At 42.7% G+C, this 16,115-nt stretch overlaps 1 protein-coding gene across 3 annotated transcripts in view; it reads right to left on the reverse strand.

The window, feature by feature from the left end:
- The window catches only part of FGFR3 (fibroblast growth factor receptor 3), a 76,891-nt gene extending 66,225 nt beyond the window's left edge, over window positions 1-10,666 (reverse strand). For 2 of the 3 annotated variants that reach the window (XM_073342754.1, XM_073342752.1), the window contains exons 1-2: window positions 10,580-10,666; window positions 9,200-9,451 (exon numbers count right to left, since the gene is read on the reverse strand). In XM_073342754.1, coding sequence (XP_073198855.1) covers window positions 9,200-9,380 — 181 coding nt within the window. In that variant the 5' untranslated portion in view covers window positions 9,381-9,451; window positions 10,580-10,666. Of the gene's footprint in view, window positions 1-9,199; window positions 9,814-10,579 lie in introns of those variants that run through there. The other variant, XM_073342753.1, reaches the window with a different exon arrangement.
- Between the last annotated feature and the right edge of the window lie 5,449 nt (window positions 10,667-16,115).

The raw sequence follows: 16,115 nt of genomic DNA on the forward strand, positions 1-16,115 counted from the left end.
GAGTATTGTAAAAAAACACTATAGAGCTCCTCAGTTCATAGTCAGCCAAATCCTGAGATCCTTACTTTGGGACCAGCCTTGTCCCGTAGTTCTGCTCAGCGAGAGGGCCCTCTACATGCTGCAATCGCCCTTCCGCATGAAAAAGTGTGTGTGTGTGTGGGGGGGTGTTGGCAACCTCCACAGCAGCACTTCCTCCTTTCCCTAGCTGATTGCATGCAGGTCCAACACTCATGCGAAGAAGTGAGTGGTCCAGAAGGGATGCACATTATCCCTCCAGCACCCATGTGGACCTCAGAGCAGAAACGTAACATATCCTTAGGCTGCATTACTCTACCGTGCTCTGGTCCATCCTCCCACAGTTAGAATCCCCCCTGTAAAAGCACTCTCGGGAGCAGCTGCTGGCTGGGGAAGCCTGGGGCTGGAGGGGGGCAAATGGAGATCCTGCTCCTTAACCGAACTCAGGTGGGGCTGAGTGCGGGGAGCTGTGTGTGTGTGGACGTTTTCTTTTTCTCAGGCTGCTCCTGTGAGTTTTCAGGTCCTCAGGTCGAACTTGGTTCCTGCTCAGGAAATTCCGCCCTGACCTCAATGAGGGAGTTTACTTGAATGGGGAAAAATCGAATGAACTGAGGGTCTTAGCCCAATAACACCACCTAGCATTTTCACAGCTCCCTGACTGCATGTTGGCTCAACTCAAAACTCTTAGGGCTGGTCTACACTGAAGAGTTCCTGTAGGGGTGTGAAAAATCCACTGACCTAATTCCTGGTGTAGACAGTGCTAGGTTGACAGAAGAATTCTTCTGGTCCACCTAGACACCCCTCCCATCACTATAGTGAGTGTCTACACCAGTGTTTTAAGTGTAGACATAGCCTGAAACTCTAGACATTTATCATCATTTGCTCTACTACAACAGGATATTGGACCAAACTCCCTGGCTTAACAGCTGGGCTACTCACACAGAAGTTGTACTAATTTCAGTAAATCACTGTGCTCAAATTGTGTATAGACTGGTCCCTAGTCTTAGATCATGAATGCACATTACTAAGCGTTCAGCTTTTGGCCAGAAGTGTAACATATGTTGAAACTCATTATCAAGCAACAAGAGTTTGAAATCTATTCTTCTGACCCCAAATTCCCATGTATCACTGCACAATACATCATGAAAAGCCACAATTTGCTTATCCTCCTAAGAGTCTCAAATTTGAGTTGCTGAAATTGCAGTCACACCTGGTTGCCTTTGGTGAAAGAAAGAGAAAATAAAGACAAGCTGCCATATGTCAACCTGAGGTTTTAAGATCAGTAATGTGTTCACTGGTGTAAACTACACTATGCTATATTTCATGGTGTTTTTTTTTTTTTTTTAGTGAGCATTACCTTACAACCGCCACATGAACTATACTTTGTGAAACTTTACATTGAGTTAAAGGTATAGATCCTGGAACACAGATCTGCTCCAAATGGAATCAATTGGAAAGTTCCCATTGCCTTGGTGACCATGACTGAGACGCTTCTTTAAACTAATACTTGAAAAAACCCTCTACAATGCAGGTCCAAGATTTAATGCAACATCTAAATAATTACTGTCTTCAACAAATTCTATAGCTTTCCCTTGGTTTCATTTTTTGAAACAAAACCAAACAAAAAAATCAAATCTCATACTAGCTGCTGGGCCGTAGCAAATACCCTAACTTTCATACTAATCCAGTTCTTCTGAAACTAAACCAGTGTTTCCAGTGGAGAAGTGTTTCCTATTTTAAAATGTTTTGATTTTTGAAGTTGAAGCTTTGATATATTATGCAACTTGAGTCTCACAGCAAATACAACACCTGGCTAGTCTCAGTACTCCTCAGTGTTATAATACTCCTTCAGATAGTCTATCAGAAGGACAGGGCAGGTTTACAACTGATTACCTTTCACATTTTAACTACCAAGTTTACCCAAGGTTTTACTGTGGTCTTATCTCAGAATTCTTGTTTGTTTTTGATATTACAGAAACTTCCTGGTTATTCAAGCCAAGTTTGTGTTCTTTAGATGGCAGCACAGAATGAATATCACATTCTCAGCAACAATGAAGCCCCTTCTTCACAAACACACAGCACAGCACCTTCAAACAGTGTCCACAGCATTTGCTAACTATAAGTTGAAAGTGCATCAGAAAGAGGGGAACAGTGAAGATAGTTATAACTCAGACAAAATTATACACCGGGTTTTTATAAGGGCTCCAGATGTACAACCAACAGACAGGAGTGAAAATTAAAGTGATAAGCATACATAGCACTCAAGGTACAGCTTGCACGAGGAACAGAGCTCAGATATGCATGAGGAAAAGTGCACATTCAAAGTGCAAAAGATTATCTAAGGCTCTTTTTGCAGTGTAGAGGCTTGCAGTCTCTAAGATACTTTACATGTCTGCAGCATAGATATCCCTTGTATAATGAAAAAAGAAAGGAGTGCTTGTGGCACCTTAGAGACTAACCAATTTATTTGAGCATAAGCTTTCGTGAGCTACAGCTCACTTCATCGGATGCAACCCGAAAGCTTATGCTCAAATAAATTGGTTAGTCTCTAAGGTGCCACATGTACTCCTTTTCTTTTTGCGAATACAGACTAACACGGCTGCTATTCTGAAACTTGTATAATGATTCTATCTTAAGAGTTTTCAGTTGGGGTGCTGGATATTCACACTTGGGCTTGGGTGCCCATTTACACACACACTGTGAATGGATTTGGTGAACTGCAGTCTAATAAGCTGCAGAAAGGGAGTATGTCGAATTTTTATGAAGTTGCCTTCCTCTTTGGCATTCAGCCTGGTGCATGGAGGAGACTAAGGTTTATAAACTAAACAGTATTAAAAAGAAATGTAAAAGGGGAAGCTGAGAAAGTGCCATCTGACACAGCTACCAAGCAGCTTTAAGGGTCTAGATTTATTTGTGGGTTGTTGTTTTGTTTTGGATTTGAGAGAGAGAGAGAGAGAGAGAGAGAGAGAGAGAGAAGACAACAGAACAGTGTGGAAAGCTATACAAACACATTCACACAACACTGACAAAGGATCAGTTACAAGCACTTGCCAGTGGAAAAACTGTTATGGGTACTTAATGGAGTCAGGAAACAGGGAATACTACAGATCAATACAGTTTAAATAAGCTGCCTGGCTATCAGATTCAGCCTAGCTGAGAGAAAGTAGTCACATTGCCAGACATTGGTAATTTTTATCCCATTTTATGGTAGTAATTTTTTCCAGGATTAGAATATTCTACACTTTATAGTACTGGTTACCGAATCAGCAGAGGATCAATGTAATTATACTGTGTAAAACAATAAGCATGCTGGACCCTGATCCTACAAAAACTTGACTGCAGTGGGCACTAGTCACATGCAAAAATTAAAGCACCTGCATAAATCTTTGAAAGATTTATACCCACAATCAGGTCGCTTTGCCTGGGTACTTGCCTGCCTCCTCAAGATATCCAGAGTCTGATTCCCATCTCAAACTGTTTTCACTTTGGTATAATTTGAGTAAAATCAGTGGAATCACACTTAACTCTACCTGGTCAAAAAAATTTGGGAAAAATCTGTCCTGGATTTTGGATTTGATATTCCAACTAAATTTGTCAAAAATTCTGAATTTGGTACATGACTGCCAGCTCTACCCTGGCTTATGCCAGTAACACCTCAGAGCAAAAGCATGTTTGTATCCCTAGGGCACTCTCATCATGTATATTAAAGGTATCAACAGCTAAGCTACAAAATCAAGGATAGATAGCTTTGTTCCCCATTTCAAGAAGTCTTTGGGGGGTTTGATAAGATCTATACAACATTCAATACTGTAAATTAAAATGATTGTCACAGAAAGGTATTTTAGCGGGTCCTGCCTTTACCTTATCCCAAAATATTGTTCAGTTAATGTCTTCAATTCTAAACTGTTTCCTGGTTAGCAGTATGTACCTTTATGAGTGGTTCAGTAAACTTTTAAAGGAGTTCATAATAGTGAAATCTTCGTAACTGTTAGAAACAGAGAACTGGGGCACTTTCATTTAATTTTAGGTTCTGTATCTGAAGTAGCAGATACATGCATTGAAGTTCTGTGAAGGGGAAAAAGAATGTAGTATTTTCTAATACATTTTACGCCAAAGTTCTACTCATTCATTGGATAGAGAAAGAAGAGTTTAGTGTTACAGTGTGTACTGAGACTAAACTCCCATTCATTTAAATGGAAGTTTCATCCTAGAATGGACTGCAGGACTGGACCCCAAAGAGAAAGAGTGCAGATTTGGAAATTTCCTCTTCAGGAAATTACTTAAACGCAAGTGTAAGTGCCACAGACTTCAACGGTACTTAAGCACATGCTTAACTTTAAGTGCATGCTTAAGCACCCTTCCTGAATATGGATGCTTTCCTGAATCGGGGTGAAATTTTGAGAGATGGACCCATGGAAGTTATCCTAACGGTCAAGCAGGCTCATTTTAATTGCATCAGCTAATTTGCAGATTGACATTTCTCTTCACAATTTTTAGATTTACACTTAACCCAGCTTGTTAGCATCCTCATTTACTATTTGTTAATGAAGGCTTCAAAAAAACAAAAAACAACAAAAAAATCAAACCAACCAACCACAGGCTTAATCCAGGCTCCTGCTAAATCTAGACAGACACAGAAACGCTGACGTGTACAAGTCCAGCATCAAGTCTGTTAACACTCTGCACTCAACAGATTTGCCAACTCACTCTCTGCTCTTTAAAGGATATGGTGCAAAACTCTCATCATCTGTTACTAATGCCCTGTTAATTTATGATTCAGTGAAATATGCTAATCTTAACATATACTTTTCATTTTTTTTAAATTGTTACTACTGAAAAGGACTAAATGAATCTATTAAGCTGAAGAAGTATGATTAGATATACTCTTCAAAACAGCACATTATAAAGAATTTTAGGTCTGAATTACAAAGTAGAGAATGACACTAATTTGTATGTGACACAGTTTTATAGTTCCTTTAAAAATACCTTTAAGAGACTGTGTAAAAGCTGACCATCACTATAGACATTATATGTGTCCATTAAAACTCACAATAATGCAGTTAAATTTCATGGTGGACTCTGGAACACAGTCACAATAAAACAAAATGACCATCAACCTAGATAATTATGTCCTAGACTATGTATCCTCAGCTAGTTTGAAGCTGGGAAGGAGAAAGGAAAACAAACTTGTTATTAGCTGTTTGAAGACAATAACAAACCAAGTATGCCATCAGTATTTCAAACTGGAGAAGTTGCAGGAGACCATGAATATTCAAATATCAATGGTAAGTTCAAACCAAAATGGCACTTTTTTGGGGGCTTGGAAAAGTGACTATTTGGAGCAGTACAGGAACTTTCACCAACTGTTGGCAAGGACTTGATCAAATGCAACAACTGCACTGCACTAAACTTCAGTTCCACTGACCGATTTGATGCCTTTTTTCCTCTCTCTCACACACATGCAAACTTCTTTCTTGATGTAAGATTTCTAGCTCAAAGTGCTATTCAGATGAATAGAGATCTAATATGTAGAGAAATTTCCCTTTCTAATATGATGTGCGTGTGTCATCTCTCTCTCTCTCTCTCACACACACACACACAAGGCTGATATGAAAGATAAGCTCAACTGAGGCAGGACAGCCTGCAGAAGTATTTAAAGTGAAATGTTGTTATTTCTATCAATCCGTTCCCTAACAACGCAACTAGCATTACTTGACATTCACAGATCGTACCAAGTAATATCTTTATCCTAATACTAATGCAAATTGGAAGGGCTTTTTTTATATTGATGTCTATTCTGTGGCTGCTGAATAGAGTGACCGCATGTTCAAGGCAGCAAAGGAGTTCACTGACCTCCCTAATCATCTCTGTCATAGCCAGTGAATGACAAACACATTCAATTCTGCCTTGCCTCTCTACTTTCATTCATAAAAAAAAAATTGACATTGTTCTTCCTGCAGCAGCCCGAGAAAGGGAGAGAAGAGAAACTCAGCCTAGATGAGGCCCCTCGTGTTTTCAGTTTGGATTCTATTCAGCAACAACCCCGCCATCTGCCTTCTTCCTGCCAACAGCAGAACACCTCCCTGTGGAGATGTTAAAACTTGCACCCCCTCCATCTCCACTAATAGCTAGTATTCATATTAGCAAACATACACATACCTCTAGAATGCCTCCCTTCAATGTGTGTTTTATGTAGCTGAGCATAGGCACAAAGCAGTAGCTGTTACAGCCTTCACAGCCCCGTGTGGAGAATTAGATCACTAGGGAAAAATCCTTCCAAGCCCCTTTATGGAAAATAAGGCTTTAGACTGTAAATGCGAAAGCTAGTGAACAACAACCTTCAGTAATGAGCCAATACCCATGACCCATTTGACTAGGAGAAAGAATTTGCTTTTTGCCATTCAATTTAAAGATTGAAAAGTAAAACGTGTTTTTACTTGGCTCCAACTGTTTATATTCTTTATACAGTTTCTTTTGCAGAATCTTTTTCCAAAATAAGGGTGCCCTGTACATTCAAAATAGGTCCCTTACCCTTGAGTGACCAGCCAATTAATCATCATTACAAGCCACCCAAAAATTCTCACTCCATATTTCAGATCTGTCAGAAGCTTCTGTCTCATTTTAGTGGCTTTGTACATGTACCTGTTTTCCCCAAAATCAGCTCTGTTGCTGTTACATTTTGCACATCAACATGATGTATGTCAAAAACACCGCTATTTTCAACAACTGAAACCAACAGAGAAATATTTTAAAATATGCTCTACCTTAGAAGCACTCAGCTGGGGCCTAATCCGGCCCCATCTGAAGTTGTATAGCTGTTTCAGCATTGATTTCAGCAGGATCAGAAGCATGTCATTACTTTTAAAAGCTAATATGGTAAAAATAGACTTGAACGTAGAATTTTCACCACCAACTTTGGAAATTCCACAGTGTAACTTAGCTCTTCAACACATCAGCGTAGGACCATTTTCTCTAACCACTTACAGTCTAGCGACACGCTGGAAGCCACTGATTGTGCATCATTTGATATATTTCAAATGCCATCCTATTAACTTAAAATGCAAGTCTGGTTGCTTTAAAGAACAGAACATTACCATGGTAAAATAGTGCCATGGGCTGTAAACTGAGATCTCAGTTCGTGGGTATAAACCCATAGGTACTCCAATGGAGGCAATGGGGGCACTCCCAATTTATCCTGGTGTTACTGAGAACAGAATTTGGCTCAAACAGGCCAAAAAATAAAACTAAAAGACTAAAACAGGAAAAAATCTGGACTGCTAAACTGAGTGAACTCCTGAAAAGCTCACTAGCACAGGCTGCTCTTGTTTCCTCTTAAAACACCATATTCAGCTGCTTTGACAAAGTAGCTGAGATGTTGCCCCATAAATCAATTATTTTGGCTGTGAAAAATGAGCCAAATGAGTTACACTAAGAATCTAGTGTTTTATTAGTACTTTCTTGAAAACAAAACCAACCCCCAGTGTGATTTATAGCTTTAACCAAAAGGGGTATGGAAGTAAAGCCCCCACCTCCCAGCCTCCACGAAGCACATTTATTCCCCTGTCACTTTTTTGGCGAACATGCTTCAAACCCTTTCCTGAACAATGGAAACTTTCTGTTTGGTACATGGAACCTTTAAAAAAAGAGAGAGAGGACCTTCCATTAAAGGCCTCTGAAAAATAAACAGACTCAGGTAGCAGCTGAGGCATATCGGAGAGACACCAATTTTAAACATTCCGTATATTTTTAAAACAGCTTTTGTCCTGTATGTTAACTTTGCTCACTGATTATGTTAATGTTTCACTTGAAAAGGATAGTTACTGGATTCCCATAAACACTTTCTTTCTCCCTCTCAATATGTTCACAATTCAGCACACATTATTTCATGACTTAAATTAAAAAAAAAAAAAAGAACCACGATTCTGGTTTTATCCCTGCAAAGTGTACTTACACACACACACAAATATATAAAGAGACATTTTAAATTAATACAGAATAAGAGGTATGGTGTCCATGTAACTATCTTTGCTTTTCCAAGTTCTGATTAGTAATTTTGACATGAACCAAATCTGTAACAGCGGTACATGTCATGACTCCAGCCAGCAAGCAAAACAAGCCCGCTCACTAAATGAGACCACTTTTAATAACTGTTTTTGCTCACTATTTTCCTAGTCTCTATAAGCAAAAATCCAACTACAAAGCAAACACTACAAAGTGCATGGGACACATTTCACAAGTTGAATAGATCATGAGGGCATGTTTGAACAGTGGATTTGTACAGTATTTCTAACTGAAGTTTAAATCCTGACCTTGGACTCCAATATTTAAAACATCATGGTAGTCACTCTATGTGAGTTTAAAAGGTGCTTATATTTCTTGCTAACCAGAATTTTAGTGGGCATGGCTCTTTATAAATAAAGATTATCATTATTTATACAGTCTAGCCCTCTCTATCACTCTGCTGAGGATGGACATATATTCACTTTATCTGTGGGCCACCTCTGTCACAGTGCTCTTAAGCAGCTACCAAAAAAAAAACCTGACTGTCAACTGAAAGTCAAATTCAATGTTACTGGAAACCCTGTGAACAATTAAAAATCACCTTTTAGGACAGGGGGTTTGTTGGCTGGTATAGGTGGAACTCACTGCAGTTTTAGTATATCTTAATTTTTACCCCTTGAAGAGCCTCAGTTATCAATTAATGTAGTAACACCAGTTCTCATTGGTGTGCCCATGCAGATGAAGGTGGCCGGAAAAACAAAACACCAAAATCTTTTCTGATGAAGTGAGCTGTAGCTCACGAAAGCTTATGCTCAAATAAATTGGTTAGTCTCTAGGGTGCCACAAGTCCTCCTGTTCTTTTTACTTTGGAACTGTGTTGCCAAAACAATGCACCTGCAAAGCTGTGCAGCTCAGATGCATGCAACAGGGCTATTCCTCCTGCTGCTTTAACGTTTACATTTAGTTTGCCTGGGAGAACACCAGGATTGCAATTGCACAAGGAGATGGAAATCTTGTGCATTTATCATGACTGCTGGTGAAGTAAGCTGGCAAAGCAACAAGGATTCCTTGGAGATTTGTCCCCATTCCCCCTCCCCTGGAAGATTGCAAGAGCAAACCCAACCGCTGGATGGGACCGGTACCAACATTCACAGCACCCAGCATCCTGTACAGCTGCCCTTACCTGTTGGTTTCCGAGTGATCCTGTCTTCTAGGTCTGAGATGGGCAGCCTGGCTTCTGGGAGGCTGCTGACAGTCACCACCAGGTAAAAGCAAAAGAAGGCACCCCACGCAGCAATCATTCCTCTGGCAACGCTCGGAGAAAGCAGAGTAGTATGAAAACTGCCCCAGCCAGCCTCAGACATCCTCCGGCCGCATGCTGTCCCTTCCCCGGGGTCCCGGCTGCGATGGGGATCACTGCTGCCCAGCCAATGCCCTGCCACGAGAGTGAGAGACACGCGCGCAGACCGGTGAGTCCCAGGGAGCAGCACCGCAGAATTAAAGCAACAGACTCTCTCTTTCACGTGGAAGCGCTGCGATCTGCAGCCGCGTCTTCTTTGAAGCGCAGAAGTTGCAGGACTGGTATTAAAAACACCACCCGATGAACAGCTTTCCGGGGTACACGAGTTTGCAAGCCACGCAAAAGCTCCTTCCCTGAGCTGCTTTACCACGTACTAACGGGGCAATCGCCTGAAACACCGCCGCCACTGTTCCTCGGCGTCGTGTACCCAAGATGCAAGCCACTTAACGACACCAGCTCGTCTGCTTTTTAGCGGTGTGTAAAAACTACCTTAGACTTTTGTGAGTCAACGCTGCAATCTGTCCTTTTCTTTTAAAGGAAAATCTGCTTCTCTACCTTTTTTTTTTTTAACGCACAGAAGTTGCACTCGGTTGTCTTTCTTTCCCTGTTTACCAGCTTTCCATTTTTGCGGCCCAATAAAGCAAAGGTAAATGTAACCCAATCAAGCTGCGCTCTGCCTTGTTCTTAAAATGTGCAAATGAAACCTCCATCCCCATCCCGCTCCCCTCCCGTTTCGGAAGGTCTCGAGAGAGGCTACACTGTAACGAGCTGGCTGGGGCTGCATCTCTCGCCGCACAACCAGGAGCGGCGAGGCGACAGAGAGGCGCTGCGAGCTCTCGCACGTCCCTGGGAAACTTTTCTTTTTCATTCCCTTTGAAAAACAAGCCCGCAAGTCCCAGGCAAGAGCCCAGCAACCCCCTGCCAGGCGCAGCGATGCGCTCCCTCGATCTCTGCAAAGCAGCCCCGGGGGCTTCGCCTGGGGATCCCCGGGGCTGATGGGCTGCAGCCCCTTCGCCAGCTAGTGCAAGGAGCTGGGGGGTCCCTGCCAGCACCCCCCCTTACCGGCTGCAATGCAGGCCCCCCAAAGGGAGAACGAGCCGGCCCCGGGAGGGGGCCGCTAAGAGCCCCCGAGGGAGCGGAGCTGCCCCCCGACGCGGCGCCCGGCGGCGGCTGCCCTGCCCAGCCCAGCCCGCTGCCAGCGGGCAGGGACGGTGCCCCGCGCTCCCGCTGCAGCCCGAGCCCGGCTGTTCGCGGGTCACCTACCTGCCCGAGTCCCGCGGCAGCCCCCGGCGCTCCCTGCCCCGGCACCGCCTGCTCATGGAGCCGCCGCTGCCGCCTCTTCCCTCCCGCAGCCCCAGCGCGTCTGAGCCGGCCGCCCGGCCGCTCGCAGGGGAGCAGCCGCCGCGCTGACCCCGCCTCCCCCCGCCTGGCTGCCAGGCCGGGGGTGGGGCGGCTCCGCCCCACGCCCCGGCCCCCGAGCAGGGGGCGGCTCCTCCCCTCCGCGCCAGCCCGTCGGCCCCCGGGCCCGCAGCCCAGCCCGGCCCGGCCCGGCTCCCTCCGGCCGGGCAGGGCACGTGTGGGGCCGCAGCCGTCAGAGCCCGGCCAGTGAGTCAGCGGCGGTGCCCTGAAAGAGGGGTTCGCGGCAAGAGCAGTGCGTCAGTTGTAAGGCAAGAGGTGCTGGGGAGCAAGCCACTTTTTTCATTCATAACTGAGGCAGCAAGCCCGGAGGTGCGGGGGCTAGGAACTGCCAAGCCCGGAGGTGCCCGGGCTAGGAACTGCCACGCCTGGCCCTGGCACAAATTAAGCGCTGGGCAAGACGCTGACTTCAGAGCCCTCCCAGCTTGGGGAGAGTTTGGGTCTGCCCCTCTGCCCCTCCAACGCCAGTCCCGGAGCATGTGCTGGACCAGAACCCAGATCCCAACGGCCCTGAACGAGTTGGTTTGGAAACACGGAGCAGAGAGCTAGACTGTTAAGCTCCCTCTCAGAGACAGCAAGCAGAGTGCCACATCTCTGGGAACCCCTGAAACTGGAATGGACATAGCCCTGCACAATATGCTATGAGGAACAGTCCTGCACCGCCAGGGGTGATAGACTAGAGCCGTGGCTCTCACCCTTTCCAGACTACTGTACCCCTTTCAGGAGTCTGATTGGTTTTGTGTACCCCCAAGCAACACCTCACTTAAATACTACTGTATGTGCTTACAAAATCAGACATAACAATACAAAAGTGTCAGCTGTACACTATTACTGAAAAATTGTTTACTTCCTCATTTTTACCATTTAATTATAAAATAAATCAATTGGAATATATTGTACTTACAATTCAGAGTACAGAATATAGAGCAGTATAAACTAGTCATTGTATGAAATTTTAGTTTGCACTGACTCCTCTAGTGCTTTTTATGTAGCATGTTGTTAAACTAGGCAAATATCTACATGAGTTGATGTACCCCCTGGAAGTCCTCTGCATACCTCCAGAGGTACACGTACCCCTCGTTGAAAACCACTGGACTAGAGGGAGTTTCTCCTTGCTGATTCCTGTTATTCTTACTATTTTGCTTACATCATATGATTTGATGGAGTTATAGGAATCCAAGCTGGAAAAGGCCTTTGAGGTCATCTTCTGCTGAGTGGGGCGGAGGAGGGTTGGGAAGGGGAAGAGAAATGTTTGGGTCTGAGTGATTCCTTCTGTTGTCTCATTAGTTATATATATTTATAAAATGACAGAAAACATCCTTTCAAAGGCTGTTATAGTCTCAGTATGCACACAGAGGGTGTTATGAGAGTTGATTATTTAATATTTATATGGTGCTTTCCAACAGTAAAGGCTACATAAGTGCTATTTTTCATTGTTTATGCTTAATTATTATTATTTAACAGGGACAGTCTATTCTTTTATCCCACACTTTTTTCCCCCATGTTATTATCTTCACTAGAGAAATATTTGTAGATCATATCACTTGTCCTACAACTTCCTAAACTGTGGGTGGGCATCAGCTACACTGATTTATTAATTATTAGTATCTTTTTAATAGGAGGAGAACAAAAAGAGACAAAAGCATTTTGCTAGGTTGCTTCTGAGCATTGTAACATTAGAAGCACAGCCTCCAGAAAGCCATAGTTTTCAAAGACTCCACCCTCTCCTAAAATAAAGTCAGATTCTTCTCAGCATAATCAGCTCCTCCAGAATGAAGCCAGGCTCTTCAGCAGACCATCCTCTTCACCACATGTGTGAGAGATTAAAATTAGTTTAAAATCTTACAAATATATCATAATCATCTCAGGCGCTGTAATATACCACAATTGACTCACTGTCATGCATCATTTACAGCTAAGAGGTGATTCAAATTGTTTTGTGCTGGGAGTAAGTCATAGTTTTGTCTTAATCCTCTTGACATAGTAAATCCCTGAGATAGGGAGATGAAGATATTATCCACATCAGCTGAGAAAGCTCTTGGGGGATCCAATAAAGCAAGCGGGTGTAATAGTTAACCTCTTAAAGCAAATAGATACAGGGCATTGTCAAAATTGTAAAAATCTAAGGCAAATGTTTTGGCACTTGGCAGCTTTGAGATTTCCTTGTAGTAAACCAAATTAAAGATGATGATCCACGTTTAGATCTCTTTGCCAGTCTGGAGTCAGTCACTCTTGACTTCAGCAGAATTACTCTGAGATTGCACCATTGTAACTGAGATCAGATTCTGTCAAGATACCTTTATCAGTCACAGAGATATTGATGTCTCAATACTGTCGTACCATGTCAGGAAAAATTGATATGGGTCTAGGGTAAGGAAACCCCAGATCTCAGCAGCCCTCTCATGTGAGAACATGAATTTTAACTGAAAACAATGGTGGGGTGGGAATCACACTTTAATAAAATAGGGTTATTGTACAGGCACAAAGATCATTTGCTGGTGTGTCAAGTTGCAAGATGGCGTCGCTCACAAATGCTAAGTTCTTGGTGCCAGAAAATCAATAAATAGTACAATAATTACAATGACAATAATAAATTAACATAGCACAGAAAGGGGCACATTGTGATCTCCTGGTCATTTTGAAGATGTCTAGGCCCTTGTCTTTTTGAAGACATTGAGCCAAATTCTGATCTCATTTACATGTATCATTAGTGTACAGAATTTGGCGCTGCACAGAGAGCAGTAACACAATTAATTATCCCTCATAGTACTTCAGTAATTATTATGGTCCATGGTACATGAGGACACTGAGGCAGAGAGGTTAAGTAAATTTCCTAAATCCACATAAGGCAGCTAGAGACAGCACAAAGAATTCCTTGCTCCTAGGTCTGTGCACAGCACACTATATCCTGCTGCCACGTCAGATGAAGCTAAATTCTACCGTGACCTTGAATCATTGAAATGTTGGATCAAGATAAACCCTGAAAGGGGTTATTGACAGAGTCTTGGGGCAAGAGTTGTGTTTAGAAAATATAACATCTGATCCCAACATAGTGAATTGGGAGATTGCCTCTTATGCTAGCTGAGATATGTAAAGATCTGAACATGCAATCATATAAACTCAACACATTAATGGTTTTGAACTGTTTTTCATATGGAGGAAAACTAAACACTTTGGGAGCTCTTTGCAACAGAAAATCAAAGTGGTATTGAGATAGTCCTCTAAGAAGACTTTCACAGTTTGTAGTTTTCCCCAGAGCAGGATATTTTTAGGTTTCCCTTTTATCAAAGCTTGCCCCCAGTACATTCAACTGAAATGGTGGAACGCAGATCCACTTAAGCACAGATTTTTGGGAACTGCCTCACTGCATTCTGTGGTGACAACTGTAACAGCTTCCTAGATGAAGTGTATGCAGCTAAAACCTAAGATTCTGACTTGTATCTTGGTCAAATTCTTACTAAAAAGTCAATTTATATGCACATGTAAACACTATACAACACTCTGAATTTATTTTGAAGTCATTATGCCAAAAGACACATAGTATCTATCCCCAAACAGATATACTGAGTGTACCTTTCATCTTAATTTATTGCTACATTTAACAAAGAAAAATATACTGGATTTTTTCCTTTATCAGACTGTAGGAATCACTAACATTATTAAGCATTTGTTAAGTTTTTACTCTTTATAGAAAGTGCATTCACAGACTGTACATTAGTATTCTAAGTGCCCTTTAATATCCACAGTTGTCTGTGATGAAAATCAAGTCACTTTAAGATGCTCTAGCTAGAGCAAGGGCTGCATTTGTTCTTGTGAATACGTGACATAAGTATGTTGCCAGTGTTCTCAGCAACAGATCCTATTAATGTTTTGTTCTAACACCATATTAATATGCCTGGACCCTGTCCTGGAAGAAACTGTCAATGCCTCCTATTGAGGGCAATCTGTTGACAGCTCTGAAACAAGTTATAGTCAGGCAGCCACTAGAGAAATCAAATCTAAGGACTAGCATCTTGGCCAACTACCTCTCAATTCGCCAACTACCCCTTATCAAGAAAACTCATTTAGAAGATGCTGATTGGCTAGCTTCCCAACCATTTAATGTCCTAAAGCTCTTTGTATCCCATTTGATCAGGGTTCAGAAGGCAAGGGATGAACGCTGGCTGTCCTTACTGAAAGAAGACACTTCTCAATTTTTCAGCAGCCATTAACGCAGTCAATCACAAAGTGAGCTGTAGCTCATGAAAGCTTATGCTCAAATAAATTGGTTAGTCTCTAAGGTGCCACAAGTACTCCTTTTCTTTTTGTGAATACAGACTAACACGGCTGTTACTCTGAAACCAATCACAAAGTGTTGCTGGCACTTGTTACAGTGGATAGAATAGCCTTCAAGTGGTTCTGCTCATTCCTTTCTCAGCCTATGGTGGTGGGTAATTTCTCCTCATTCCTGACCACTCTCAGCAATCCTCAATCCTGTCACCTCTTTTGTTCAACATCTATGTGAAGTTGCTAGATAAGATTGTGAGATGATAAGGGTTGCAGCAGTGTCATAACTACACCAATGTCACTCTGCTGTGCATCTCCTTGTTGTCTCCTGGCAACCCAATGTCTGGTGAAAACTAGGATCTATTTGGAAAGATATCTGACTGCAATTCAACTCAGGCAAGGTGGAGGTGATACTGATTGGCAGTTGGAAGGGCTTTGAGGACTTGGTGAAATCTACAACTGTTCCCTCAGTTGAGAGCGTCTGTCGAATTGTCATCAAATAGACTGGAGTTCTTACTAGACACAACACGGCTCCTTGACTTCCAAGTTGCTTTAGTTCCCAGAAATTTTTTTTTTTTTGGCAAAGACATTGCCCCTTATCTTGTTAGATGCAATTTTCATCCACATCTTTATAACCTATTGGTTGGACTATTGTAACAGGCTGCATCTCTGACTGTCATTGAAAGTCATCTGGAAACTCCAGCTCGCTTGACATGCAGCTGCCTGTCTTCTGTAGGGGGGGCTGGCTGACAAGAGGTCTCTGTGCTGCTTGCCAATTGATGTCTGAGTGAAATTCAAGTTACCAGTTGGTATAAAGAAAGTCCTAGGCCCATGTTACCTCAAGGACTGCTTCACTATCTCTGGTTTCAGAGTAGCAGCCGTGTTAGTCTGTATTCGCAAAAAGAAAAGGAGGACTTGTGGCACCTTAGAGACTAACCAATTTATTTGAGCATAAGCTTTCATGAGCTACAGCTCACTTCGGATGCATTCAGCGAAAGCTCACGAAAGCTTATGCTCAAATAAATTGGTTAGTCTCTAAGGTGCCACAAGTACTCCTTTTCTTTTCACTGTCTCTGAATCACTGCAAGACCTGTCCTTTGAACCTGATGCTCCCAGG

The sequence above is a fragment of the Lepidochelys kempii genome, chromosome 4 (genome assembly GCF_965140265.1).
Source record: "Lepidochelys kempii isolate rLepKem1 chromosome 4, rLepKem1.hap2, whole genome shotgun sequence".
In the NCBI taxonomy this organism is placed as follows: Eukaryota; Metazoa; Chordata; order Testudines; family Cheloniidae; genus Lepidochelys; species Lepidochelys kempii.